Source organism: Pseudophryne corroboree, chromosome 4, assembly GCF_028390025.1.
Source record: "Pseudophryne corroboree isolate aPseCor3 chromosome 4, aPseCor3.hap2, whole genome shotgun sequence".
Classification (NCBI taxonomy): Eukaryota; Metazoa; Chordata; class Amphibia; order Anura; family Myobatrachidae; genus Pseudophryne; species Pseudophryne corroboree.
The window spans coordinates 328,311,341-328,339,226 of NC_086447.1; the positions used below are offsets into that span (position 1 = coordinate 328,311,341).

General features: G+C 42.9%; 1 protein-coding gene across 1 annotated transcript in view; it reads right to left on the reverse strand.

Moving 5' to 3' along the window:
- Positions 1–27,886, reverse strand: part of LOC134911389 (probable cation-transporting ATPase 13A4) — a 137,240-nt gene that overhangs the window by 80,367 nt on the left and 28,987 nt on the right. Inside the window, exons 4-7 of the mRNA XM_063919622.1 lie at positions 15,864–15,934; positions 15,691–15,771; positions 11,616–11,685; positions 3,313–3,447 (exon numbers count right to left, since the gene is read on the reverse strand). Coding sequence (XP_063775692.1) covers positions 3,313–3,447; positions 11,616–11,685; positions 15,691–15,771; positions 15,864–15,934 — 357 coding nt within the window. The remainder of the gene's footprint in view (positions 1–3,312; positions 3,448–11,615; positions 11,686–15,690; positions 15,772–15,863; positions 15,935–27,886) is intronic.

Sequence of the window (27,886 nt, forward strand, 5' to 3'; positions counted from 1 at the left end):
ATGCCAGAATACAGAAAACCTCAGTATTCTGAAGCTGGAATCCCGACATCTGGGATACCGAAGGTAAGTATACAGGGGATTTTAGGATTAGGTTTTGTGTGTGGACTTTACCAGACATACGGGGGTGGGGGGGGGGGGGGGGTGGCTTTAGACTATGGGGGTAAGGGACGTTAGGGTTTGGTTGAAAATGGGCCCACCACTCTCTTGTTCCGCCACTGGAACAGGCAAGATTAATAAATCAAATTGCAGCACCCCAACTAGCAAGTCTGTGCTGTCAAAATTGATACAGGATGGATGGGCTGATCTATATTTTATATGAGAAAGTTAATTACCTATTATTGATGAAAGAGAGGCTTTTTTTCTTGTAATATTTTATTGATGCAATAGGTTTATATGTAATATAATGCATTTTTAGAATTATACTTTATATACTAAGCAGATTCATCTTTTTGCACCCTTGGTGATAAATGATTGCCATCTAGAATATAATTTAACAGATTAAAATGTAATTGGAGTGATAGAATTTTTTTTAAATTAAATTCACAAAGATGCATTTTAAACTTTTAATATACTGTACAATTGATAAGTACAGTATAGGCATCTATGTTATAGTGCCTAGTTTTCTTTCTTTGCCCTAAAACTATGTAAAATATGTAATGTACAATAGAAAATTGTCCATTTAATGCAGGGTTGATTTTATCATATTTTAGCATTTTAGAAGTTTACTGTACACAGCATGTAAAATTCTATTTTATATATATATATATATATATATATATATATAACCAGAAATGATACAGCGCCACTTGTGGGGTGGGTTCTCAGTAAAGAAAGTAAATTAAAAATTACTAAAATACTAAAACACACGTAACCTAGTTAAAGGTGTCTGCCCTGCACTGACCCCCCTGCCTATTTTAAGTTAAGTCAGAACCCCTTACCTTTTAAGAAGACCTTTCTGCTTTACCAATGTTTTAAAAAAACTTTTTATGTTTTATTCCACTTTTGTGTGTTATTAAAAACTTGTTTTTATTATTATATATTTTTTGGCTCAGAAATTTTAAGGTTTTATTGACTTTATTCTAGACAACACTAGTCGCCGGTACCCTTATCCCCCCATTCTATATATATATGTATATCTATATATATTCGAACCCCGAATTTGCATTACCCATCCACAGCTTCCACAGATATATAGATGACATTTTTGTTATATGGACGGGAAGCAAAGAACAGTTTTCTTCTATGATGCTATCTATCAATCAAGCCGATAAGAGCATCAAGTTTACACATACGATCAGTAACTGCACAATCCACTTTCTAGACGTCTCCATTACAATACAGGATGGACACTTTAACACAACAGTGTTCCACAAACCAACCGATCGTAATACACTTTTGAGAGCCGAAAGTCATCATCCATGGTCTCTGAAACAAGGATTGCCATTCTCACAGTTCATGCGTGCCCTTAGAATTTGCAGTGATCCCCAAGATCTTAAAATACAACTTAACCTGATGATGAATAAATTCATTGTTAGGGGATATAATCCTATATCCCTAAAGAAAACCATGCTTCAAGTGCTATCTATGTCCAGGAATAAATCCTTGGAAGAAAAACCTGTTTCGGATCATCAGGACTCAATGATCTGGGTCACGGATTTTTCCACGGCTAGTGGAGAGATCAATTCAGCTGCTAAAAGACTATGGCCCCTGGTGAATGCAGAACAAGAATTACCAGCTCTCCACAACAAACGGTTGATGATTGGCCAGAGACGGGGTAAGAACATAAAGAACTATGTAGTACACAATGATGTATCAAAACTAAAGGGCACACCCTCAGAACACTTCTTATCTAGAAAACCGGGTAACTATCGCTGCCTTGGGTGCACTACATGCAATTATCTCGACACGGGGGATACATTTTCACACCCTAGGTCAGGCAAATTGTATAAAATTAGATATCCTTTAACGTGTTCATCCAAGTATGTCATTTACTATATCAAATGTCCTTGTGGACTATTATACATCGGCAAAACGATCAGACAATTCAAGGAGCGCATGGCCATGCATAGAACTGCCATTAGACAAGCCCTTGAAGGAACAGATCAAGATCAACCGGTGGCCAGACATTTTAAGAATTTTAGACACAATCTGGCAAGTCTTAGATACAAAATGATAGACCATGTACCCCTCAATAACAGAGGGGGCGACAGGGGACGTCTATTATTACAGAAGGAATCAATGTGGATATACAAATTACAGACTTTGCACCCGTCAGGACTTAATGAGCAATGTTCCTTTAATTGCTTTATTTGAATTTTGTCCCATTTTTGTCTTCTAGCCTTTATTAACAATATTTATCAAATAATATTTGTTTATCTAACGTTTACATTTCTCATGCAGTCAGTCTAGGATTATTGCAGATACATTGTATCAAATAGATGACTCGAGCTGCACGGTCTCACTGCAGTGTGGTGACATTCTCTATGTGTGTTTTTATGTATTGTCTGTAGTCATGGTGATGGTAGCACTATCAGCAACACGTCTCCGTTGCCTAGAGACGGTACGTCAGCGCTAGTCGCATGTCAGTGACGTCATCACGTCTCTTCACGGAGCGGGACGGCAGCCAGCGCACGAACTTGGGTGAGTGTATAAAAGTGTAATACTTTTTATCGTTTGTTTGTATCCTTGAAAAAATGTCATAAAGACATGAAACGTCGGAAATACATCCAGGCTATGTGACTTCTTTTGGTCTAACGCCGGAGTGCTTATGCTATTGATCAGTCTGTGAGTGCGGCTCATTCTCCTGGTGTATGTTCATTACATAGAGCGGGCACCATAGCAGCTGTTGGAGGTGTTGGAGTGCCGGACAATTACCTGGGCTATATATATATATATATATATATATATATATATACTGTATATATTTAAATATTTGAAGAGGCAAGCTGATGAAGGTTTTATGTTATGTTTAGAAGAAATGGAGATATTTACAATTAAGATAAATTATTAGAACTTAGGTATTGGACATAACGCATTTAGCCACAAAATACATCAGTAAATAGACTACCAACATTTAAATTAACATTATTTCTATGTTGTTTTTCAGAAAATTGTTACATAACACCTTCATCCACTCGCCTCTTCATATGTGTACCATAGTTATCTGCAAATTAAATATGTATAAATACATTATTAACTCTCAGTTAATCATGGTCTCAAAACTGGATTTCAGGATGTGAAGTTGTGAGAATATCTTTAGAACAGTATTAGATTTTGGATTAACAGTGGACATAATTTACCTATGTTACATACCTTTCTAAGGTCATGTACTGTAAAGATTATGGATGTCAGAGTCATTATAATAACAGCAATGGAATATTCTATGAATCCTACAGCCAACCACAGTGCCAGGCTACAGGCTTCAAATGCATAGAAAGGATTTAAGACCTAAACAAAAAAATAAATAAATAAATAATTAAACAAATAACCATTAATATAAAATAGCAAATGTAATAGGCAAGTTGCTGATTATAGAAATGCTATTCCTTATTGCAAGTTTAAAGGATATCTTAAAAATAACCTAGCTCTTCAGTAAGTACTGTCCCACAATGGAGGAGTAAGGTAGGTTACCATGTGGTGTTGTACTGGTGACAAAAGCTTACATGAGTTTATCAGATGTATAGACCCTATTGCTCAAATAATGAGGTATACCTAATGCCAAATATTTTTGTTTGTATACCTTTTTGCAGTCTATCATTAATAGTCACACATTACTAGAATGTGAAGTATTTATATGCATTATACTGTAAGAGTCAGATACATGTACAGATCATAATGGGTGCATTATAGAAGTTCCACAGTAAGTATATAGATAGTCAATAGGTCAACACAATATGGAAGACAGGCATTAAGTTGACAGGGTCAAAAGGTCGACAGGGACAAAAGGTTTGCATGAAAATGGCTGTAACAGAAAAAGTCGACACAAGTTTTTCATGTTTGTTGATATTTTGTATATTTCATTACCGGTGACCCCAATTAGTGCTAACATAGATCCTTGTAGGCTAGCTTCACTCGCCACACTTTGGGTAAGGTGCCACGCTCCACTGCTGCTGCACTCGGCACATGTTACTATTCCCAAGCATAATCCATGTGGATGGTAAACCAAGTCAAAGTAAAACAAAGTGAAACCCCCCAAAAAACATATGGTTGTCGACCATTGGCATGTCGTAATTTTGAACCTGTCAACTTTTTGACCTGTTGACCTTTTACCTTTTGACTCTGTTGACCTAATGCCTGTTGACCATATGGTGTCTATCCATAGTCCGGAAGCCCTCATAATGCCAGAAAACTATTCAAAATTGTGTCATCCCCAAAAGCTGCATCACTGAATATATCAACAAAACAAAAATATTAACTGTGAGGAAAAATATACCATTATGGGCAGAAACTGCAAATACTGTAGCTGGTCAATAAAGTAAATGATCATAGCTGCCAAGACCTCATCATACAGTACAACCTTTCATTGAATGGCCACAGACAATTGAAATATGAATGCGGCACTGGGGTTTGAAATTTGAAAAGTGTAGGTAACAATAGATCAATAGCCAAGTGTGTAGTATTTGCATAAACAGTCACTGGAAGCTCAAATCTGGGAATATCAACCATGTAACTGTATGTGTAATATATGTTATTCTTTTTTTTTAATTCAATACATTTTTATTGTTTTTTACAATGCTTTAACATTTAAACAATGCCCAGGGCAGCTATAACGAACATAGCCCACCTAGACTTAAACACTTATACAGATAGAAAGTAATAAAACAACATGCTTACGGTATTTCATAAATAACATAGAGTGGCGTGGTGTTATGTACCTCATTCGAAGTCATAAATAGCGACAGAGCAGTGATGACCCAAATTTTCTATATATTATACACACAACTTATTATCTTTTGTCATGTCAGTATCATGCCTTTGAAACTTTGAATCCGGCTGGCCATGGGCCACCCACCCCAAGGATCCCACACAGAGAACACCCACATCGGTTAGTTAAATAAATCTAGGAATCAGCATTATTCATCCGTGAAGCGAAATAGCGAGAGCTCAACCACTTTCCCCATATAGCAATAAACTTTTTTTCCGCATTCCTGGCCAGATATACAAATTTTTCATGTATAACACAGGCATTAACCAGAGCGATCCAGGATTGTAGTGTTGGGGCTTCATTAGGCATCCACAGTCTGGCTATGCAAACCTTGGCCAGAGCACAGAGGTTTACAACATAGCGTCGACTGGGTGGATCTAGAGCCTCCTCATCTATAGTTGCTAACATACAAGATATAGGTGTAAGTATGGTAGAGGGGATACCCGTAGCCACAATGGCACGTATAACCACCTCCCAAAAGATTGACACCAAGGGGCATAACCATATCATGTGCCAAAAGTTTGCTCCCAAACTGCCACATTTGGGACATTTTGAACTATGGGATCCCCCTATATGTGACAATCTCAGAGGTGACATGTATACTCTGTGGAGCACGAACAACTGAATTTGTTGATATCTAACAGACGATGTTGAAAGCCGGCTCGATCCCAAAGCACCCTCCCACATATCATCCGATACTGGACCTAGATCAGATTCCCACTTGGTCCTGAGGGCGCCAAGGGGGTCTATATGGTGCATTTGGAGTAAACGGCCATATATTTTGGAGACTAAATGACTGGATCCCACCGTCTGCAACATCAATTTGACCGGGGAATCAGTGAGTGCCGGCGGGCCATCGGGGAATTGGGCAGTCATAGCATGTCGTAATTGTAGGAAGCGAAAAAAATACGCTGATGGGACATTAAATTCCTGTTGAATCTGCTGAAAGGATTTAAAAAACCCGCCAGTGTATAAGTGTCCCAGTGAAGTTATTCCCCACGGTTCCCACACCTCCCTGACTTGAAGCTGACACAACTCCGGCAATCCGTATTTATTGTCCAGCGGAGTGTCAGGGTCAATGCCCTGCCCCTGCATTATCCGGTGTGCCTGCCTCCAAATAGTGATATATTGTTTAATAAGTGGTAGTGCCGACCCCTTGACGCCTCCACAGAGAAGTAGTCTCAGTGGGGAGCCACCGGGATACTCCTGCAGCACCGTCTGCGAGTGCAGACTTGAGGTGTCAGAATCATTAACCCATTCCCATAGATGTGCTAATTGTGCTGCAAAGTAATAAAAACGAAAGTTGGGAAGAGCCAGCCCCCCTGACGTTTTGGACCTGGTCAGAGTAGTAAGTTTCAGCCGTGCCCGTTTACTAGCCCAGACCAAAGAGGACATCAAACCATCTATTTGTTTGAAAGTTTTCTGGGGGATATATATTGGGGATTGTTGTAGTATGTACAGGAGTTTGGGCTGAAAAACCATTTTCACCAAGTTAACCCTCCCCGTAACTGTCAGGGGCAGTTTCCCCCAGACCTTCACTTTATTACGGAGATAAGATATTTGCGGTGTAATATTAAGAGTAGTAAATTTATGAGGGTCATTGGATACCCAAATGCCCAGATATTTAAAGGAATTCACCCACCTTAGAGGAAGAGCAACCATTGGGGAGGCCGGGACCTCGCCCTGTAGCGGGATAATGGAGGATTTCTCCCAATTTATCAGGAGCCCGGAGTAACATCCGAACTTATTAATAATATCTAAAATCTTAGGCATAGACTCAGCATAGCGATCTACAAATAGCAGGATGTCATCGGCATATAAAGCTATTTTCTCCTCTCTGGTGCCCACTGTATAGCCAACAATCTCAGGGTTCGCTCGCAGAAGACAAGCAAGTGGCTCAATGGCCATCGCAAACAGGGTAGGGGACAATGGGCATCCCTGACGAGTACCTCTAGACAATGGAAAGGAGTGCGACACAAAGCCATTAACCGCCACCCTAGCCAGGGGAGAGGAGTACATCAAACGGACAAATTTGATAAAACTGGGGCCTATACCAAACTTGCGCATGATACTCCACAAATATTCCCATTCCACGGAATCAAAGGCCTTAGCGGCATCCAATGAAACTACTATGGATGAGGTTGCCTCACGGGAGATCTGGAGATGGGTAAATAATCGTCTGAGATTAATGGATGTTGATTTATTGGGCATAAATCCCGTCTGATCTGGGTGTATGAGCTGCGTAATGACCTGATTTAATCTACATGCTAGGATTTTGGCCAGGATTTTAATGTCGGTCGGAAGAAGGGAGATAGGTCTGTAAGAGTCAACTTTCCTATGGTCCTTTTCGGGCTTCGGAAGGACAATAATCAATGCCTCCGCCATAGATAACGGGAGGGATTCCTGTGTAAATATCTGATTATATAACTCAAGTAATTGGGGGACAAAAAAATCTAAATGGCGTTTATATAACTCAGACGGTATGCCGTCGAGCCCCGAAGCCTTCCCATTGGGGGCAGCGTTGATCGCAGTCGCAATCTCCTCCGGTGAAATAGGTGCCTCGAGGAAGTCACGTGCCTCACAAGTCAGCAAGGGGAGCTGTATAGTCTGTAAATATTCTTCTAATTGCATCGGGGTACAGTCTAGTTTAGAGCTATATAACCTCCTATAGTACGACACGAATTCCGACGCAATCTGTGGGGTCTGCAGTAAAGTGGTACCGTCTGGGGCCTCTATTTCAACCACGGTATTAGCGGACCTCTCACCCCGTGCCAGGGAGGCTAAATATGATCCTGGCCTATCCCCGGAGGCGTAAAAGGCGTGAGAGGAGAAGAGAAGTCTATGCTGAGTCTTTTCCATTAGATATTCCCTCCATTCCCCCTGAGCTGACAACCATGCAGATTTGGAACTATCCAAGCAATCCTGTAAATATTGTGCCTCTGCAGCAACACTTATGGTCTCTAGTTCGGACTCCCGGTGCCTGAAAAATGTTTTTAAATTAGCCACTCGTTTAATTAGGGTTCCCCGCAAAAAGGCCTTGAACACATCCCATAGATTAGAGATAGGCTGCCCAACCTTGTTTATCTCGAAAAATTCCCGCCACGCAGCCACCAGATCGGAGCCATCTCCCATATGTACTAGCCAAAACGGGTTAAACTTCCACACTGTCTGGCCTCTAGAGCAATTAAAATCCAGGATCAATGTTAAAGGGGAGTGATCCGATATACCCCTAGTCTCATATTTGCTATCCCGGACCCTAGGAATCAGATCGCCCGAGAGAAGGGCCAGGTCAATCCTAGAGAACAAGGAGTGGGAGTGAGAGAAACATGAATATTGTTTAACAGATGGATGTCTCAGTCTCCAGGGATCAACCAGGCCCAGCCCCGACACGACATCCGCAAAATCATTTCTACAGGAGTGTGGACCAGAGGGATTAGCTGAGAATCTATCCATCGTTTTATCCAACACATTGTTAAAATCCCCCACACAAACCACGGGTGTTCCCGGTGACAAGGCCATAAACCCTGCAACCTTTTTCAGGACATCGGAGGAGTACGGGGGAGGCACATACACGGACAGCAAAAGCAAAGGGGTACAGTGGATCTTACACTTTAAAAAAACATATCTCCCCCATGGGTCCGTTTGTACTGACTCCAATACAAAGGGAACAGTCCTTTTTACAAGAATAGAGACCCCCCGAGAGGCAGAAGTGTGTGTAGAATGGAATGCCCACCCTACCCAAGGCCTTTTAATGGCTAGGGTCTTGCTGCCCACCAGGTGGGTCTCCATAAGACATATCACATCAGCGGCATACTGCTTAATTTGTCGAAGCACCAGAGATCTCTTGATCTTGTCATTGAGTCCCCGTACATTCCATGACAACATCCTAAGCCCAGCCATGAGTGGTCGTTTTGGTAATAATAGAGGCTGCAGCCCACAGCCAGCCAGATCCACCCTCTTTGAATATAAGTAAATTGCACCACCGCTCAATTAATAGATTCGTAAGCCACACACACTCAAATTCTAAGTATCCATACCATAGACAACCGTAGCTATTAACTTCCCCCCTCCCCCCACCCTGTACACTACTCCCAACCTGCAGCATACTTGGATCCCTTAACCTAACACCGGCTCAGACCCAGAGCACTCAACCAGTTATACTCTGGGTGGAGCCAAATATATAATGACCCTAAGATAGAGAGAACAAAACACAAACAAAATATCCCCAGCCATTAGACGAAATCGCCCCCATAAATAGAAAAAGGGGGCAAAACATACAAAGTCACCCCCCGGGACTTAAGAACAAAATATGATCGAGTATATTCGGGCCTCTAATATATTCCTCCTCTCTCCCCAGCTCTTCCCTCCCCAGCATCCCAGCAATATGCATATAATGATTGGCCTGCGTGAGAAGATTAACAGGATAGAAGATAGGGCAGGCAATTATCCCCCCTACCACCCACACGCCCTCATGGAGCATCACTGAGATATTTAAACATTTTTCACATCCTGCATCCCCCCAGTATATATGCAGATAATCTTATCCTGTACATAAACTCTCTTGCACCCATAGTCCCAGGAATTAATCACGGATCAGCAAGAGCCCGTCTCGCCGGGAAGCGTCTATCCAGCCATACCATTGCCTCTCGAGGAGTCGCAAAAAATTTAGTCTCACTATCAGCTACCACTCGTAATCGTGATGGAAAGAGCATGGCGTACGGCAAGTCAAGTTCCCGGAGCCTCCTCTTAACAGGCAGAAATTGAGCTCTATCTTTCTGCACCTCCACCGCAAAGTCTGGAAAGACCGATATTGGCGACCCGTTCCATTTTAGGGGCCCTTTCGTGCGAGCAAGTTTCAGAACAGTATCCCGGTCGCGGAAGTGAAGGAACCTGGCGATGAAGGTACGAGGTGGAGCCCCCGGAGGCAATGGGCGCATCGGAACCCTATGAGCTCGTTCTATGGTGAAGTGAGGCGAGAATTCATCGGGACCAAATGCCCTCCGAAGCCATGTTTCTAGAAATTCCTCAGGAGATGAGCCTTCCTCCTTCTCGGGCAAACCAATGAAACGGACATTATTGCGACGTAAGCGTCCCTCCATATCCGTCAGTTTTTTGTGCACATCAGTCATCTGAGACTCCAAAGTATCCGTACGCCGTCCCAGTGGAGTGATAGTATCCTCGACATTGGAGATACGGGTTTCGGCCTCACCCACCCTCTCTCTCACCCGTTGTAGGTCCTGATGGATAATGGAGAGATCAGACTGCACCTGCCCAATTTTGTCAGCCAAGCGAGCCTCACTAGCTGTCACGGCATCCAACACTCTTTGTAACGCAGCATCAGGCGGTTCAGATGAGGCAGAGCTGTATGCAGGAGAGGGGGGCGAAGACTCAGCTTGCGTAGTTTCCCTCCTCTGTTGTTGGGGACCGGGGTTACGGACAAACTTCTCCATTGCGCCCGCCGCCGCGTTTTGTTGGCGGCCTTTCACCATCTTGGACAACACAATGTCGCCGTATACGTCCAATTATGTATCAAAGCAATGCAGACTGAGAGAGGGGACGCAGGCACTAGCACGCCGTGTGAGGGCCAAGAGGCACGGGACAAATATATATATATAAAAGGACCAGTGTTCTTGATTGTGTTGCTGCGTGTCGGCACTGAGAATTCGGGAGCTGTGATCAGGATCAGGGAGTCAGGCACTTTCTCACCTTAACAGCCAGCACTTTCCTGAGGCAAAGCAATGCAGGTTTTCACTGTAATAGGCACCAGTCTCCAGGCACTTCCAGCAGGGGGGGTGTGGGTAGGAACAGAACTGAGCCTGTTGCCAACCCCAAGATGGCGCCCGGGATATCCCACAATCAGCCCAGCTGGTATTATACCCTTAGGGGTGCAAGGGCTCCTATATTAGGCAGCGAGAGGTGCCCCCCAGTCAGCGCTCAGGCCTTTCCAAAGTGATTCCAGAGCTGTCAGGAGCGGGCAGCGGAGCTCCGTGTGTGCGGCCCGCCAACCGCAAGATGGCGCCCGGCGGCTTTCCGTTACAGCACGGCCGCGACAGGCGCCTTGTTCGTCTGGCGGGGAAGAGGAACAGACTGAGGCGCTGTTCGGGTGGCGGGGACCCCGCGCTATCCTCTCACCGGCCGCGGGGTATGTCAGGCAAGTCGGTTGGGAGGCGGATGGTGAAGCTCCCCTGCAGCGCAATCCAAGATGGCGCCGGCCGCCTGTAGATCTGGGACAACTCACCCTTTCCAACGGTCTCAGCAAGGACACCGGGCACTGTATCTTCCCAAAACGAGGTCCAGAACGGGCAGCAGGTAATAAGGTACCTGTACAGGGCCACTTATGCAGTCACTTAGGGGGTGCAGGATATATTCAGGATGTAGTCGGCTGGGGAGCTAGGAGAACACGTCCTACTCCATATCCCGTCAGGCCACGCCCCCGTAATATATGTTATTCTAATAGATAAATTATCTAATAAACAACTTTTATCAGTCCAATAAATGCTGAAATAGGTGAAGTTCAAATTATGTTAATATACTTTTTGTCTAATTGTAAAATACCTTCTTTCATGCTCACAGTAATATTTTCACTATGGTATCCTTTGACTTTTCAGTCTCCTTAGTTGTATTACCGTATATATACTTTACTCTGTGGCATACCAGCACCTGTATGCAGATATTTTCACCTAAAACTTACCTCTTTGAACAATAGCTTCCAAATTGGTTCAATATCAACTTCAATGCTGTTTGGTCCACAAATAGATCTTCTAAAGAAAACAAAAATGACACAATGTAATATAATAGCAGTAGCAATTTAAAAAACTGAATCATGTTTTCTAAATTGCAGCGTACTCTAGTTAACACGTTTTTATTTTCATGTTATCTTGGGGAGATGTACTAAGCCATGAAGAGAGATAAATTCCCAGCCTATCAGCTCCTAACTGCTAGGAGATGATTGGTTGTTAGTTTATATCTCTCAACTATATCACTCGCCACAGCTTAGTACATCTGCCCCTTAACTGAAATTGTGTTTCCCCCAATAATTAATGATTTTTTTCTTTTTTGGGAGGGGGTGGGGGTGGGGTGGGGAGTTCATATGGTGGGCACGGGGAGAAAGAATACTTTCTTAGCTTAGTAAAAGTGATTTTATTTTTTTCATTTTTTTGTATAGTATAGTATATGGAAAACTAGGCAAAAATACGCATAGTTCTCTCACTCTCAGTGCCCCTGGCACCTACATTTGAGAGGGAAAAGTCTTTGCATTCAAATGATGTGGCCACCTATCAGTTATTGGTGATCACCAGACAGTGACTAAAACAAAGCAACAAAATAAAAAAAATCCGTAGATGTAAGTATCAGGTCTCTGGGGTTTTGTGAACTCTGATCAGGAAACAAAACATTGGCTAGGGTGTTTGAAGAATGTAGAAAGCTTGGAGTACTGATGAGGCTCCTCTATATGTGGAGTAGACTGAGTACCAAATATAATGATGTTCAGACTGGTATATTGTAAAGTCATGAAGGACAAAAAGCCAGCATACAGTCCTGGATGAATATAGAACTGGAATAGTGGCAGTGTATATAATCGAAGTAGACATTTGCATATGTAGAGGTCCAAACACTGTTGCAGAGAGTATTTGAGGAATGAACAGTATGAATAGCTACCGATAGTAACAGAATGAAGTGCACCACAAGGAATGGATATTATTGCTAGCAGACTACTGTGTGGAATGGATGCTGACACTTGCAGAGTGGAGTGATTCTGGTGCAATTTGTAGAATGAATTCTAATGCTTGCAGACTGAAATGCCCGGTAGAGGATGAATACAGGATATTGCAGACTGAAGTGCAATGCAAAGAATGAATACTGGTGTTTGCAGTCTGAAGTACACTTCATAAAATAAATGCAGGTGATTGCAGGCTAGAGTGCATAGTGTAGAATGGATGAAGGTGATTAGTCTGACGTGGACTGTGCAGAATGAATACTGGTGTTTGCATTTTGGCATGCAAAACATATACTAGATAGCTTTTCTTGCTGACTAGAATATAGAACAGCAACAGAAATATACTGGGAACCAGGACACTCCAAGGAGTAGTGCCAGGAGCCAGGAGCAGGTCACAACAGTGAAGTTGTTCTGGCACTAGTCTGTTTTCCAGCAGCCTCACATAGGGCAACCCGTGCAATGATAGGCTGCTGGAGTCAGCTGATCCCAGAGCAGCTTACGATTGAAGAACGGGGTGTCAGCTGATAGGAATCAAGATGGTGGCACTTGTGCACTGTTGACATTAGAGAAGTACCAAAAGACATGCAAACCACCCAGCTGATTGAAAACAGACTAGACACAGGGATATCTTCAACAGCCCATGGGGCACCCAAGCCCAGGAAGAGGCAGTGCCACATGAGGCAATGGGACTTGGATGCACCATGTGTTAGTGGGGATCTAATGCCAGGCTCTACCCTATCTTATATCATTTGATGATGCAAGTTTTCTAGTGTTCAAAATGGTAAGCCTTTTTGCGTTATCATATTTTTCCTACATTTTATTTTTAAATCAAGATGTCAAAAATTTGCAAAAAATAAAAATACTTTATAATTTTCAAGTGCACATTTTTTTTATTAATGAAAACCTAGGTGAAATATTCTGCCTTTAGCTATACAGGTTGAGTATCCCTTATCCAAAATGCTGGGACCAGACGTATTTTGGATATGTGATTTTTCCGTATTTTGGAATAATTGCATACCATAATGAGATATCATGGCGATGGGACCCAAGTCTAAGCACAGAATACATTTATGTTTCATATATACCTTGTACACACAGCCTGATGGTAATTGTAGCTAATATTTTTGATAACTGTGCATTAAACAAAGTTTATGTACATACACACAATTCATTTATGTTTCATATACACATTATACACACAGCTTGAAGGTAATTTAATACAATATTTTTAATAACTTTGCGTATTAAACAAAGTTTGTGTACATTGAGCCATCAGAAAACAAAGATTTCACTATCTCACTCAAAAAATTCCATATTTCGGAATATTCTGTATTTCGGAATAATTGAATATGGGATACTCAACCTGTATTAAAAAGGTGGATTCATGCCGATGTGAGAGCCACAAAGAAAACCTCTGACACTTTACACCTGGAACACTTTTTTAACAACCAACACAGAGAGCTTAATTTTTACCAATTAATTATTTTTATTTATTGAATTAACTGAGACATCATTTAGGCATCTGTCACATAATCTCAGCCTCCATTTAAGTCAAATATTCCCTTCCCCACTAGAAGTTACTGTTACAAGTTTTGTGCAACAGCTGCTTGGTTAAGAACTATACCGAGTTTGTTCTGCTGTCTGCTCTGCAAAATACAGTACATATGTACCGTATTTTTCTGACCATAAACGCACCTGACCATAAGACGCACCTAGTTTTTAGAGTAAAATATTCTGAACCAAATAGTGTAATAAAATATTTAATATTTAATAAACTATAACAGAATAGCCCTGCCTCCCTAGTTTTCACCGACCTCTAAGAGATATTTCCAGTTCTGTGTGATTTCTCAGACTCCTACAAGGATTCTGTACAGTGCAGCCTTCTGTCAGAGCGCAGCCTTCTGTCAGAGCCAGCATACACACACACACACACACACACACACACACACACACACACACACACACACACACACACACACACACACACATACACCAGAGCCAGCATACACATAGACACACACACACATCAGAGCCAGCATACACATAGACACACACACACATCAGAGCCAGCATACACATAGACACACACACACATCAGAGCCAGCATACACATAGACACAGACACACACAGACACACACACACACACACACACACACACACACACACACACACACACACACAGTACCAGTGGTTCCCCGCGTCCAGGCTCTCAGCTAACGCTGCCCGCTGTGCACTCCTGAGGATGGAGGAGGTATGTGTGTGGGGGGGGGAGCGGGGGAGTCACATGATGCCCGCTCTGCTGCTGGGCTCTGAGATGCGGGCGCTCTGCTGATGACGGCGCAGCATCAGCATCCAGGACCCGGCGCTACCCGCTACCTGCAACCTCCATCTGTGCTGGCTCTTATTCGCTCCATAAGACGCACATACTTTTCCCCCCACATTTTTGGGGAGAAAAAGTGCGTCTTATGGTCCGAAAAATACGGTATATCTCTATGGCCATGTGGGGCAGCTTTTGGTCCCAGCTAAATACTTCAATTATCCATTAAGTGACCTCTCTAATGAGATGAAAAACTAAACCACTTTCTTAATAAAATAAACAACTAATAAATAAATAAATGAAAAGATCTATAATCATACTTACCTACTTTTACTGTCTCCTCTGCAGGAGAAGCCTGCAGCGGATACACTGGTAGACACTTTGAGGTGTGGAATCAGACTGACATGTCATTAGGCTCCACCCCAATCGATAAAAATGCTGCAGTTCATTGGTTTGTGGACAGGGAACAGGGCTTAATGAAATAATTCATGCAGTTAAGCTCAGCCTCTTCAATTTGGCGCCTACAATTACAGTACTTTTCTCTGCATCCTGCCCACTTCCATAGAAAGTGGGGGGAATGCAGGAGGGATGCCCATTCTTCTGGGGGTGCAAAGAACCACCAAAAAAATCAGGAGTCTCATGCAATTTTCAGGAGGGTAGGCAAATATGTCTATAATACTGCAGGTTCTGACTCATACATAAAAGAGACAAATAACAGGGAAATGTGTTGGTACCTGATGTTTTGCTCCTCACTTGTTAATCCAGAAGCAAATTTTGTGTGAATCTCATAACAGGTTAGGTTGTCCTCAAGAACCCTGCAACACAAGTCACAGGATTTACAGTATAAACATGAACTACTTAACGTGTGTATTTGTGGACCATAAATAATGAACAAATCTGAACTCACCCTGATCTCTGAAACTGTTGCTCTTCTTGGTCCCATACATAACTGATTTTTTGCACTCGTATCAATTTAACCTGTTAATGTAAACAGGAAAAAACTTTTAGTCTTTATTATATTTTATGTTTTTATTACAATTACATTTACAACATTTGCAATGCTGATTATTTTTTACAAAAGTATATTGTGCCTCTTACACTTATAAGTAGATTTATATAGTTAGAATTCACAGGCTTCCTTTGCAGGGACAAAGGATAGGTGATGGGTTTGAGTCCCAGGTATGACTGTATTTTGAAATGAGTGTGTTAAATAAGGGAGGATGTTACTGAAGGTGCATACGGAGGTGGGCCGGGAGATGCTGGGAATCAAAGAGGGGGAATATACAAGGGAGAATTATTAAAACAGAAAATTTCATGTGCTGCCAAACAGCATGTTCTGTGCCGTGGCACATGTCCCACCACCCTAATTAAGGCCCTGAATTTACTTATGTATGTTTTGTCCACATTGCCTGCCTCTCCAAGACCACTCTAAAGCAGTATTAATTAAACGAAAATTTTGACTAAATGTAATCATCGATGACAGTTTGATTTCAAGAATGAAACGACAAAAATTAGACTAAAATGAAAACTAAGATCCACTGACTAAATCTTTATTACAACAAAGCAAAACAAAAAAGTGAGTAAAACTAATTTTAAAATCCTTTTCAAAATTAACACTGGAAGTAGTGTTTTGAATTTTTAAAGAACAATTTGTGTTCTAGAAATTTGCAGAAAATAAATATGCTGTGAAGGAAATATGATTGTTTATTGCATTTGTTTGTTCTAACAAATTTAAGGCATATGATATATGGGATTACTATGGTAAATCAAACTCAGTATGTAACACATTCTAAGTCTACTGAGCTTAGATTACCAAACACATAGTTAAAGCAGGGCCGGTTCTAGACCTTGTGACGCCCCCCGCCCCGCACGGCGGCGAAATAGGGTTAGTGCAAAAAAAATGGGGGCGTGTCTTCATAGGAAAAGGGCGTGGTTAGTTTTGCTGCCTGTAGTTTTGCCCCCTGTAGCGTTGTGTACACTGTAGAGCTGTGCCCACAGTAGCTGTTGTGCCCCCTGCAGCTGTGCCCCCAGTAGCTGTTATGCCCCCTGCAGCTGTTGTGCCCCCTGCAGCTGTGCCCCCATTAGTTGTGGCCCCAGTAGTTGTGCCCCCCTTAGTGTGCCCCCTGCAGCTGTGCCACCATTAGTTGTGGCCCCAGTAGTTGTGCCCCCCCTTAGTGTGCCCCCTGCAGCTGTGCCCCCATTAGTTGTGGCCCCAGTAGTTGTGCCCCCTCCAGCTGTGCCCCATTAGTTGTGGCCCCAGTAGTTATGCCCCCATTAGTTGTGGCCCCAGTAGTTGTGCCCCCCTTAGTTTGCCCCTGCAGCTGTGCCCCCATTAGTTGTGCCCCCATTAGTTGTGGCCCCAGTAGTTGTGCCCCCCTTAGTGTGCCCCCTGCAGCTGTGGCCCCAGTAGTTGTGGCCCCAGTAGTTGTGCCCCCTGCAGCTGTGCCCACAAGTAGCTGTGCACCTAGTAAAAAAAATGTAAAATACCAGCCCCATTCCTCTTCCCGACCACTGCACTCTGTCTCTGGCGCCGCTCCTTGAGCTATGGGAGAGACATCATGACGTCTCTCCCATAGCGCTGCACAGAAAGGTCCTCTCCGCGAATGGAAACTAGACGCTACCTCACTGCGCATCTAGATTCCCTTCGTGGAGAGGACCTTTTTCAAAACAACCGCCGCCGTCGCCATCCAAGTTAGTAGCGGCTCTTGCCACGGCGGCAGCGCCCCCGGGACAGCGGCGCCCCGGGCAAAAGTACTGCTTGCCCATGGCAAGAGCCGCTACTGAGTTAAAGGTATGCAAACTTCTCAAGGAAATTTTAGAGAAATGTATAATGCAAAATTGATTACGTTTTCATTAAACTATTTGCTAAAACACAGACTAAAATGAAAACCGAGATCCACTGAGTAAATCTTGACTAAAACAAAGCAACAAAAAAGACTAGCGTGATTTTACATGTACTACATTTTTTTGGTAAAATCGTTTTTTCTGTTTATTATTAATTTTGTAAAGAATTTAGAGCAAATGTACAATCGTGGAAAGACAACAGGAAAAAACATTTACACTGATGAATATGGAACAACAATGTCTTCAAATAAACAAGTATAATAATGAGCTCAAGGTACAATCGACAGGACAAAAGAAAGGAAGAAGATAGTACAGGTACAGTAAGATGACTTAGGGGGAAAAGATGTAAGTAGGAAGATAAAGGAAAGGAAATAAGTTGGATAGGAAATGGATTGGGTGGGTGGGGATAAGGGATCTGCCGTTAATAAGATTTCAATCATGTCCAAGAGTTTATGTATGAGATGTAAAGTTTGTGATCATCTGAGGATTTATATTCTACGGGAAAAAGGAAGAGGGGCCTGGACTTGCACACCCTATTACTAAAGTTATCAAGTGGTGCTATCATGCTGAGGCTTCTAATACTATGCCGGAGGAAGAGAGATGCAGATGCCCCAGTACATTTGCGCAAATGTGTGCTAAGAACTTCAATTATACTCCATGTTAATTGTGAGGGTTTATATAAATTATTTTTACTATCAGTGTTCTTAGTGCTAGGAGTGTGCATCTGCATCTCTCTCTCTTCCTCCAGCATAGTATTAGAAGCCTTAGCATGATAGCGCCTCTTGATATCTTTAGTAATAGGATGTGCAATCCAGCCCCCCCCCCCCCCCCCCTCCCCCATTTTTCCACTATACTTGTGTATATATTGTACTCTGGAAGGCAAGGCTTCCTTCCTCTGGTATTGGCATCCCTCCCATTCACCCTCAGGTGTTTTAAATAGCTGGGTTCCTGCATTTCAGATCACACATTGATAAGGCCCTATTTAAAGGTAAGTTCTGGATACATTTATAGAATGTGATAGCATTACGAATGTTAGGGACCTATGTGATGATGTCACCTGGCTGCGGTACATGGGTCCGCATATTTGCCAAATTTGTGTTGAAAAAGCTGCAGGTTCTGCAGCGAAACACATCAGTTTTATTCCAGATCACCTTGTCTATTGGAAGCTGCATGGGCTACATCCGGACCTTTAGTGGACTTTGACAATAATTTACAGATGACTGGGCAAACAGCTTATGCCCACCGGTGACATCACCTTTCCACTCAGCATTGAGGATTCCGCAATCTGGTGAGGACTGAGGATCCCAGAGATTCTACCCATATAAAGGGACGCTATCCAGAGGACTCCTTCCCTCCAGCGTTAATCATTGTGGTAATTATCACCATCAGGACTGTGCCACCAGTTCTATTGTTTATTCTCATCTCATTCATCTGAAGTCCACATTACTTAAGGAACGGACACTTACCTCAGTAGCCCCTTGGTGATTCTGGTTATTGATTTTTAAGCTATTTTTAATTTTTTGTATTAGTACATGTTGTTTATTTTCATTTTATTTACACCATTAAATTTTTTGGTACCTTTCCATTTTCAGTCCATTCATCTCCATATGGTCCAACCAATTGAATTGCTCTGTTTAATTTATATTTAAATTATTGATTGTTTAGCGCTGCTTATTTGTTTGTTATACGTTGTTTCTATGTATACAGGACTGACTAGACCTGTTTGTTTAGCAGCTGCTTAAAATTAGCACAGCAGCCCTTCTTGCGCCTGATTTAACCTTGGTTAAACCCCCCTTTTTTAAATTTGTGTTAAGGACTTCAATTATACTCCATGTTAATTGTGAGGGTTTATTTTAATTATTTTTACTATCAGTGTTCTTAGTGCTAGGAGAGTGCATCTGCATCTCTCTTCCTCCAGATTTATATTCTACCCAAGTTAATCATGTAGCTGAGAGGCATGAGGGTTTAGGAGAAGTGGAGTTCAGGATTTCCTTCATAGACATGAAGTAGTCTATTTTGTTGAACCAGACTTTACAATATGGCAGTTTAGTGGAATTCCATAGAGCAGGAATAGTAGAATGTGCTGTGTTACACAGATGTCTAGGAAGAGATCCTTTGTACTCTGCTAACAGAGTGTAGGAGTGGTTAAGCAGCCAAAAGGCAGGGTCTGTTGGAACCTGGGTGTTCAGGATTTGTTGGGAAATATTGATTATGTCAGACCAGAAAGTGATTAAACACGGGCAATCCCACCACATATGTTTCAGAGTATCCGTTGCTGAAGTGCACCTCCAACATAAATTGGAAACCGATAGGTAAATATTAGGAAGATAGTACAACAAATATCTGGGCACTGACAATAATTACTATGATGTTAAAAGTCACTGATTTAAGGCTGCTGTTTCACCAAGAGGTCACTGCCAACCTCACTAAAATTCCAAAAAATATTCAATAATGAAGCGCTGTCCAAATCAATGTATATTTAAAACATAAAACATTTATTTAACCAATACATGACAAACATATATCACACGGTGTTTTCCTAATATATATCTCACTTACAACATATATAATATATAATGTAGTATAGCCACTCGGGAGTTAATAAGCTTATTTAGTGCACTAGATGTTAGTAGCCATTAATCATGCCATAATAGAAGGCTTGGAATCATCAGAAAAGTTCAAAGCATGAAACTCATTCAGCTGATAGAGGTTAATAAAGTTCAAAGCACTGAACTTATTAGTGTAAAGCGTATTAGTGCAGGAATCCCTTTGCTTCAATAGATCCACTGTAACAGCTTTTAGTAGAATAGTTATATACTTAACAGTCCAGCGTGGCCACGCTTATTAAGCAGCAACTCTGCGTGTCTTCAGACCTGGATGGTGATTAAACGGGGTGATGTCTCACTCCTTAGACTCCTAGCCGGTCCCCGCCTATGTGCGACTCAGCGGCTTCCTCAGAGAGAATGAATCTCTGAGGAAGCCGCCGAGTCGCACATAGGCGGGGAAATGCGTTAGAGGAGTGCTATCCTCGGCTGGGATCAATTGCCATTTATAAACAGCACCACAAGCATGAGGACCAGCTAGGAGTCTCAGCCTTTCCGTTCCTAACATTATTTCTAAAAATTCTGTTTGCACTGTCTTTTGCTTACATTACACCCCACATTCTCCTTGTTCATTCTATATTACACCTACACCATTCTATTCCCCTGAACACTACTGTACCAAATTATGGCTCCTCGATCCTGTCACATACCAATCCTCACTGCCAGGTCTCACCCCCCAAATTCAAAATCACCCACAAACACCCAGAACCCAGCCAACCTTATTCCCAATCTCCTCCTGGATGTCTGAACGCTCTCTAAAGCTCAACATGGACAAAACTGAACTCATCATCTTCCCCCCATCCAGAGCAACACCCCCGACCAATATCTCCATCATTGTTGACAACTCCACCATCTCCCCTGTTCCCCAACTCCGCTGCCTGGGCGTCACTCTTGACTCCTCCCTCTCCTTTGCACCCCACATCCAAGCTCTGGCACAATCCTGTCATTTCCAGCTACGCAACATTGCTCGTATCAGGCCATATCTCTCCCAGAGTACAACTAAACTCATCATCCACTCACTGGTCATCTCACGACTTGACTACTGCAATGTCCTCCTCACTGGCCTCGCTTGCTCCCATCTTGCTCCCCTCCAATCTGTCCTGAACTACGCAGCTAGACTTATCTTCCTCTCCCACGGCACCACATCTGCCACTCCCGTTCAACAAAATCTACACTGGCTCCCATTCCCCTACAGAATCCTCTTCAAACTCCTCACCCTCACATACAAGGCCATCTCTAATTCCACTGCTCCCTACATCTCCAACCTCCTTTCCCTTCATACTCCCTCCCGCCCCCTACGGTCGACTAATGACCGTCGCCTCTCCACCGCCCTGGTCACTGCTTCCCATGCACGAGTTCAGGATTTCGCCCGTGCTGCACCCCTTCAGTGGAATGCACTCCCCCGCTCCATTAGACTCTCCCCAACCTTGCAAAGCTTCAAACGGGCACTAAAAACCCACCTATTCATCAAAGCATACCCTCCCGATGCATAACCCAGTGCTAAAGCTGCGCCTCCACCCCCCTGCCTCATGACGTGAACATCTCAGCTTTACTTGCATACTGCCATCAGGCTACCTCCCACTTGCCTGTACCTCTTGTCATCTATCTGTCGCCCCTCCCCAATAGATTGTTAGCTCTTCAGAGCAGGGCCCTCTTTCCTCTTGTTATCTAAGCCTTCGTCTCAGCACATTTCACTCACAGCTCTCCCCTACTCAACGACCATCTTTATCCTGCTAGTTAAGGCTCATCTCCATCTATGGCCACCAGCCTCTAGTAGTACTATGATCACTCCCTCAATACTTACATCTTAGCTGTATTATGTCTTGAGAATGTGTGGTGCTCTTTGTTACCTGTACTCTATTTCTGTTATTTATTTACTGTAATGCAATGTTTTGTCCCCTGCACTGTCCTTTGTACGGCGCTGCGAAACACATGTGGCGCCTTATAAATAAAATGTAATAATAATAATAGTAATAAATAATAATAATAATACTCAATGTCACCAAAGTACTTCCTTATGCCACCTTCATTTATATATCTGTCTCCCTCATGACACTTTCTCCTTCCCAGTAATAGTGTAAGCAAGTGCCATAAATACAGAAGGTTGTGCTGCGCTCAATCCTAATAGTGATGGTAATGTGCTAGCACCTCAGTTAGTTATACATATACTGTTTGTCTGATTAATTTGTAAAGTATAGTGTAATGAAATATAAACACATAATAAATCAAACTACGACCCATGTAAGTGTCTTGTGTGTATTATACAGTATAATGTATTGGTGAACTGCCGGATCGTTGATGAATAAATATGATGGCAGATGTAGGTTCAAAGCACTGAGCTTCGTTTATTTACTAATACAATTGCATAATGTCCATAGTGTTTCTCAAAGTCACTCTTTCTAAATGCGGCGTCCCGCATACAAATTTGATTCGTATAGTCTTTTGAGTACTCAATTACTCCTGCAGCGGTACTGAAGTGAAATCCGAGTCTTCACGGTGTGGAGAACTCAGTCTTACAGCATACGGTGAATGGACAGAGGGGTTTCTCCGGACTGGCTTCTCCCCTCCACCCCCGGCTGCCGTGGTGCGTCCTGCTTCAGACGCCCCTCGTGCGCTAGTCGGTTCGAGTGTGAAGCCTGTCTAAGGCAAGGGAGTCCGGGGGGGCGCTCTACAGAGCTGCTCACCAGGTTACCCCCACCTTGTACGGACACTCACCTGACGTCTTCTCCCGCTGATCGCCTGAGCTCCGACACCGGCTTCCTCCCTCATCCTCCGTCCGGCAGTTGCTAGGTTACGATCTATACGAATCAAATTTGTATGCGAGACTCCGCATTTAGAAAGAGTGACTTTGAGAAACACTGTGGGCATTATGCAATTGTATTAGTAAATAAACGAAGCTCAGTGCTTTGAACCTACATCTGCCATCATATTTATTCATCAACGATCCGGCAGTTTACCAATACATTATACTGTATAATACACACAAGACACTTACAAGGGTCGTAGTTTGATTTATTATGTGTTTATATTTCATTACACTATACTTTACAAATTAATCAGACAAACAGTATATGTATAACTAACTGAGGTGCTAGCACATTACCATCACTATTAGGATTGAGCATAGCACAACCTTCTGTATTTGTGTCTATTGTGAGGCTGGTCACCTTTAAGTGCGGCAGCTCGTTCGAACCAAAAGGGACTCAGTGCGCAGTTAAACAAACAACTTTCTAAGCAAGTGCCATGTTTATCCAATATGGAAGACTTTCTGCTTCTAGATTCTTGCAGGAATCATTGTTTCAAAAGTTTTCAACAGTATATTAGTTACAGCCTATGTTGGAGCTTCTGTAATCAAGGGAAGTGTAGAGAAACAAGCAGCGCTAAATCTCTAGCAATCTGTGGAATAATCCATTGATTTTACCAATAAGCGATCTTCACAGCAAATTATAATATATACATGGAACAGGAATGATGTGTAGAGAAGAGGAGTCACAGCAGAAGAATTAAAAATTATTCCAATAAAATAATACTGGCTCCTTTCTTGGTTTGTGAAATACTGAACAAAATTATTACAAAACTTTTAAATAAATGTTTCACATCAGGTCTAGAAAATAACAAATGTGCATGGATGAACTGTTATTTCTGCAGTATAGCTAATACAGTATGCACTACATGGTGGCCCAATACTGCACACCCTTCATCAAGAACAGACTTGTACAGTGTTGTGCAGTGCCCCTTTCCCTCTATGCCTGCTGACAGTGGTTCCACCTTTCTGATGAAGTCCCCAGTAAGATGACGTCAGTACAGGAGATAGCAAATATTCTGGCTCTATGCTCCAGTCTTTGTTGTCTACTGTGCATGCACAATCTTTCTAAGAAAATTTGCCAGAAAGGTTGCAGCAGGTATAGGGTATATACTTCTGTATATAATGGAAATACAATTTCATTTTGAAATTCATTACATGAAAACAAACTTAGATTTCTCAACTTCTTAAATATCTGTTGAAAAATAAGCTTTTAATATTGACGAAACAAGAAAAGACTTGTTAATAAATCTTGGTTTTTGAAAAAGCCAACAAATTTGAAATTATATATATATATATATATATATATATATCTATATATCTATATATATATTGAATATCAGTATAAAGATCTTGTTGGTGATGGTACATGTTGGATTTGGTAATGCTCTGAGATAGGAAAATTGAGATACAGTACCATCAGCTGGGGAACATGTTTCTGGTTTCCTTATAGAGTGTATACTTTGGAAAAAAAATGTTTAAAGTTCTAAGCACTGGTATCAACTGATTGTATAAGCTAGTCATATCTGGTGACAGTTTTGTAGTCAGGACAGTACACCATAGCTATTTTTTCCCTATTGGTATACATTAAACACCAGTACAGTTTTTATTTGTCCTTTAAATCTATAATGTTATAAGACCTATGTCTTTGTGACCAGTGTATGTATACATGGTATAAGTCACAGTAACCAGACTCCTTGTTGAAAATTGGAACCATTACTACTGGAAGTAGCTCAAAGTTAATAAGTACTGTTACCTGGAGGTGTTAAGGTGCATACACACTAGGCAATTTTGAGCTCAAAGTAGCTCACTTTTGGCATTTTGAGCTACATTGAGCTCAAAATTGCCTAATGTGTATGGCCGGGCGATGAGCGGTGAGCACTAATGCGCGCTTCTGCATCATCGCCCATCCGCCACTGTCTGTCGTCCTATTTTACTGGCTGAGTGAACCACTTTCCAAAGCCTCCTACTGTTGAAAGTGGTTCACCCCCGTGAAAATCACTGGGCCGGGTGAAAATCGCTCAGTGTGTAAGCACTGTGCAATTTTCCGGCATACATACTGGTCAATAACTGCCCAGTGTGTATGCACCTTAAGATGTTTGTTTAGGTACTATATTTGGGTAATTTGCCCAAGAATACTTTGAAGGAGAAAAAGGCAAAGTGTACTTTACATCTGGACTTCAGTGAAAGACAAGCTAGAGCTGCTAACACATCCCATAGATAGGTTTTGTATTAGCACAAATCAAAATCATGGGGTCTGCACATTTACACTGTATATGCCCAGAAGAGTAGAGCAGGAATCTGTAGTAGATGGAGCTGCATAACAGGGCCCTGTAGCACATCTTCCAATGATGCAATGGCTAAAGGTCTGCTCCTGATTCCACCTAGGAGAATCTGATGGAACTTGTCATGATACTGCTCGGGAGTAATCATGAGATATGATATTTTAAGGTGTGTTTAGTGTAAATATTGCCCTTAAAATCTATTAAAATAGCTGTCATGTAATGGGGGGCATGTACTAAGCAGTGATAAAAGTGGAAAAGTAAGCTAGTAGAGAAGTTGCCCGTGGCAACCAATCAGCTGCTCTGTGTTAGGCGCCGGGGTCCGCTTGTCTGCGCGGCCCGGCGCCTAGCAACTAGAGACGCCGTGCGCGTACAGCCGCCGGCTCCCTAGCAACGCTAGACGCAGGGCGCGCTGAGCCGCACGGACCCTAGCAACGGGGACGCCACTGGCGGACCGCGTTCCCCGTTGCTAGGCTTTAGGAAATTAAGATTTCACCTGCTCTCTGGCCGTGCAGCAAGGCAGCTGCACGGCATCTATTCTAATCAGCCTTTAGCAGCTGATTGGAGGACTCCTTGTTAAATACACTCCCAGGGCTTCTCACAGACGCCGGTAATAGCTTCCTGCATGCTGCCTTTGTTTGCTGAGAGTCTGTTTCCAGTCCTGCTGTATCCGGTCATTCCAGTCCTCAGAAGTCCGGTATTCGGGAGTTGTCATCTCATCCCAAGAGGTCGTTTGGTTCCCTGGAGTCCTGACTGATCACCGTTTTATATCCAGTGGTGTTCGTGAGTTGCGGCTCTGCCGTGTGTTGCGGCTCAGCCGCTTTACCTTTTATATTTTGTGTTTGGAGCATTTGCGGAGGGTTCCGCTTCCACAAGTCCTCTCTGGTGCTCGGCGGTGCCGGGTAGGAGACTTGGACAAGTGGATATTTTGGTTGTCCTTTTCCCTGGCGGTTTCTCCGCACATATTATAGGTTTGAGTTTGCTTAGCCCCTGGCCTGGTTGTTTAGTTAGAGGGCCTCTTGTTATCACCCTGTCTCGGGTTTCCCTTTGTCTCTCATTAAGACCGGGGGGCATCGAAGTTGGGCAGACATAATCCGCCCTTCAAATGCGGCTACCAAGGGCTCAAGAAACCATAGTCTCGCAGGGGATTTCTGACAACACGGGTGAGACAACAGAGTTACGGCGCCAGGGGCTATTTTCCTGTCCTGCTCCCTTCCCCAGCATTCCGTTCCAGTGCTCCGGTCCTTGCCATAAGATCTCCTCTGACCAGAGTGCTGGAATCATAACATTATTACCGGCCATACCAAAACTTAAAATTAAACGGGGTTTAATTTTTTCTCATTCAGTTTTGTGAGAGTTTATCGGCCTCATGAATCCAACAGGTTTAGGGCCAAATCCTGGTCAGCTCTTAGACAGCCAGATTCAAGAACTTACTCAGATGGTTCAGGATCTTTCTCTTCGGGTGAAGTCGCAGGAAGATCTTTTGCGAGCTTACTCAAGGGTAGTCCCTGAACCAAAGATGCATTTGCCTGACCGTTTTTCTGGTGATAGAAAAGAGTTTTTTAATTTTAAAGAATCCTGTAAGCTTTATTTTCGTTTAAGACCGACTTCCTCGGGTACTGAATCTCAGCGGGTCGGGATTATTATTTCTTTGCTCCTGGGGGATCCTCAGACCTGGGCATTTGGTTTAAGAGCAGAGGATCCGGCATTGTTGTCAGTTGACGCTTTTTTTGAGTCTTTAGGGCTCTTGTATGATGACCCTGATAGAGAGGCGTCCGCTGAAAGTCAGTTGCGCGCTCTCAGACAGGGTAGAAATCCTGCGGAGGTTTAATGTACGGAGTTTCGCCGTTGGTCGAACGACTGTGGCTGGAATGACCCAGCCCTGCGCAGTCAGTTTCGCCTCGGCTTATCAGAGTCTATAAAAGACAGTCTCCTTCAGTACCCCGCTCCTGAGACTCTCGATAAACTCATGGAGCTTTCTATTAAGATTGATCGTCGTCTCAGAGAGCGGAGGGCTGAAAAAGGAGCACCTGTAAGGTCAAGTCCGTGTGTATATTCCATTCCTGAAGACGTAGAGGAGCCCATGCAGATGGGTCTCTCCCGGCTGTCTTCTGAAGAAAGAGCCAGAAGGCAAAATTCTGGTCTTTGTCTGTACTGTGGGGGTAAGGGACATTTTACTCGTAATTGTCCGAACAAGTCGGGAAACGCTTTGACCAGGTGAATTGTGAGGGGGTTCACCTAGGTCTGCAGCTTATCTCCTCGAATAACTCCCTTTTAGTCCCAGTTAAAGTTTCCTTTGGCAGCCTCAGTTCTTCGGTGTCGGCTTTTGTTGACAGTGGAGCTGCAGGAAACTTTATGGATTTAACTTGGGCTAAGGCCTTAGGCATTCCTCAGTTAC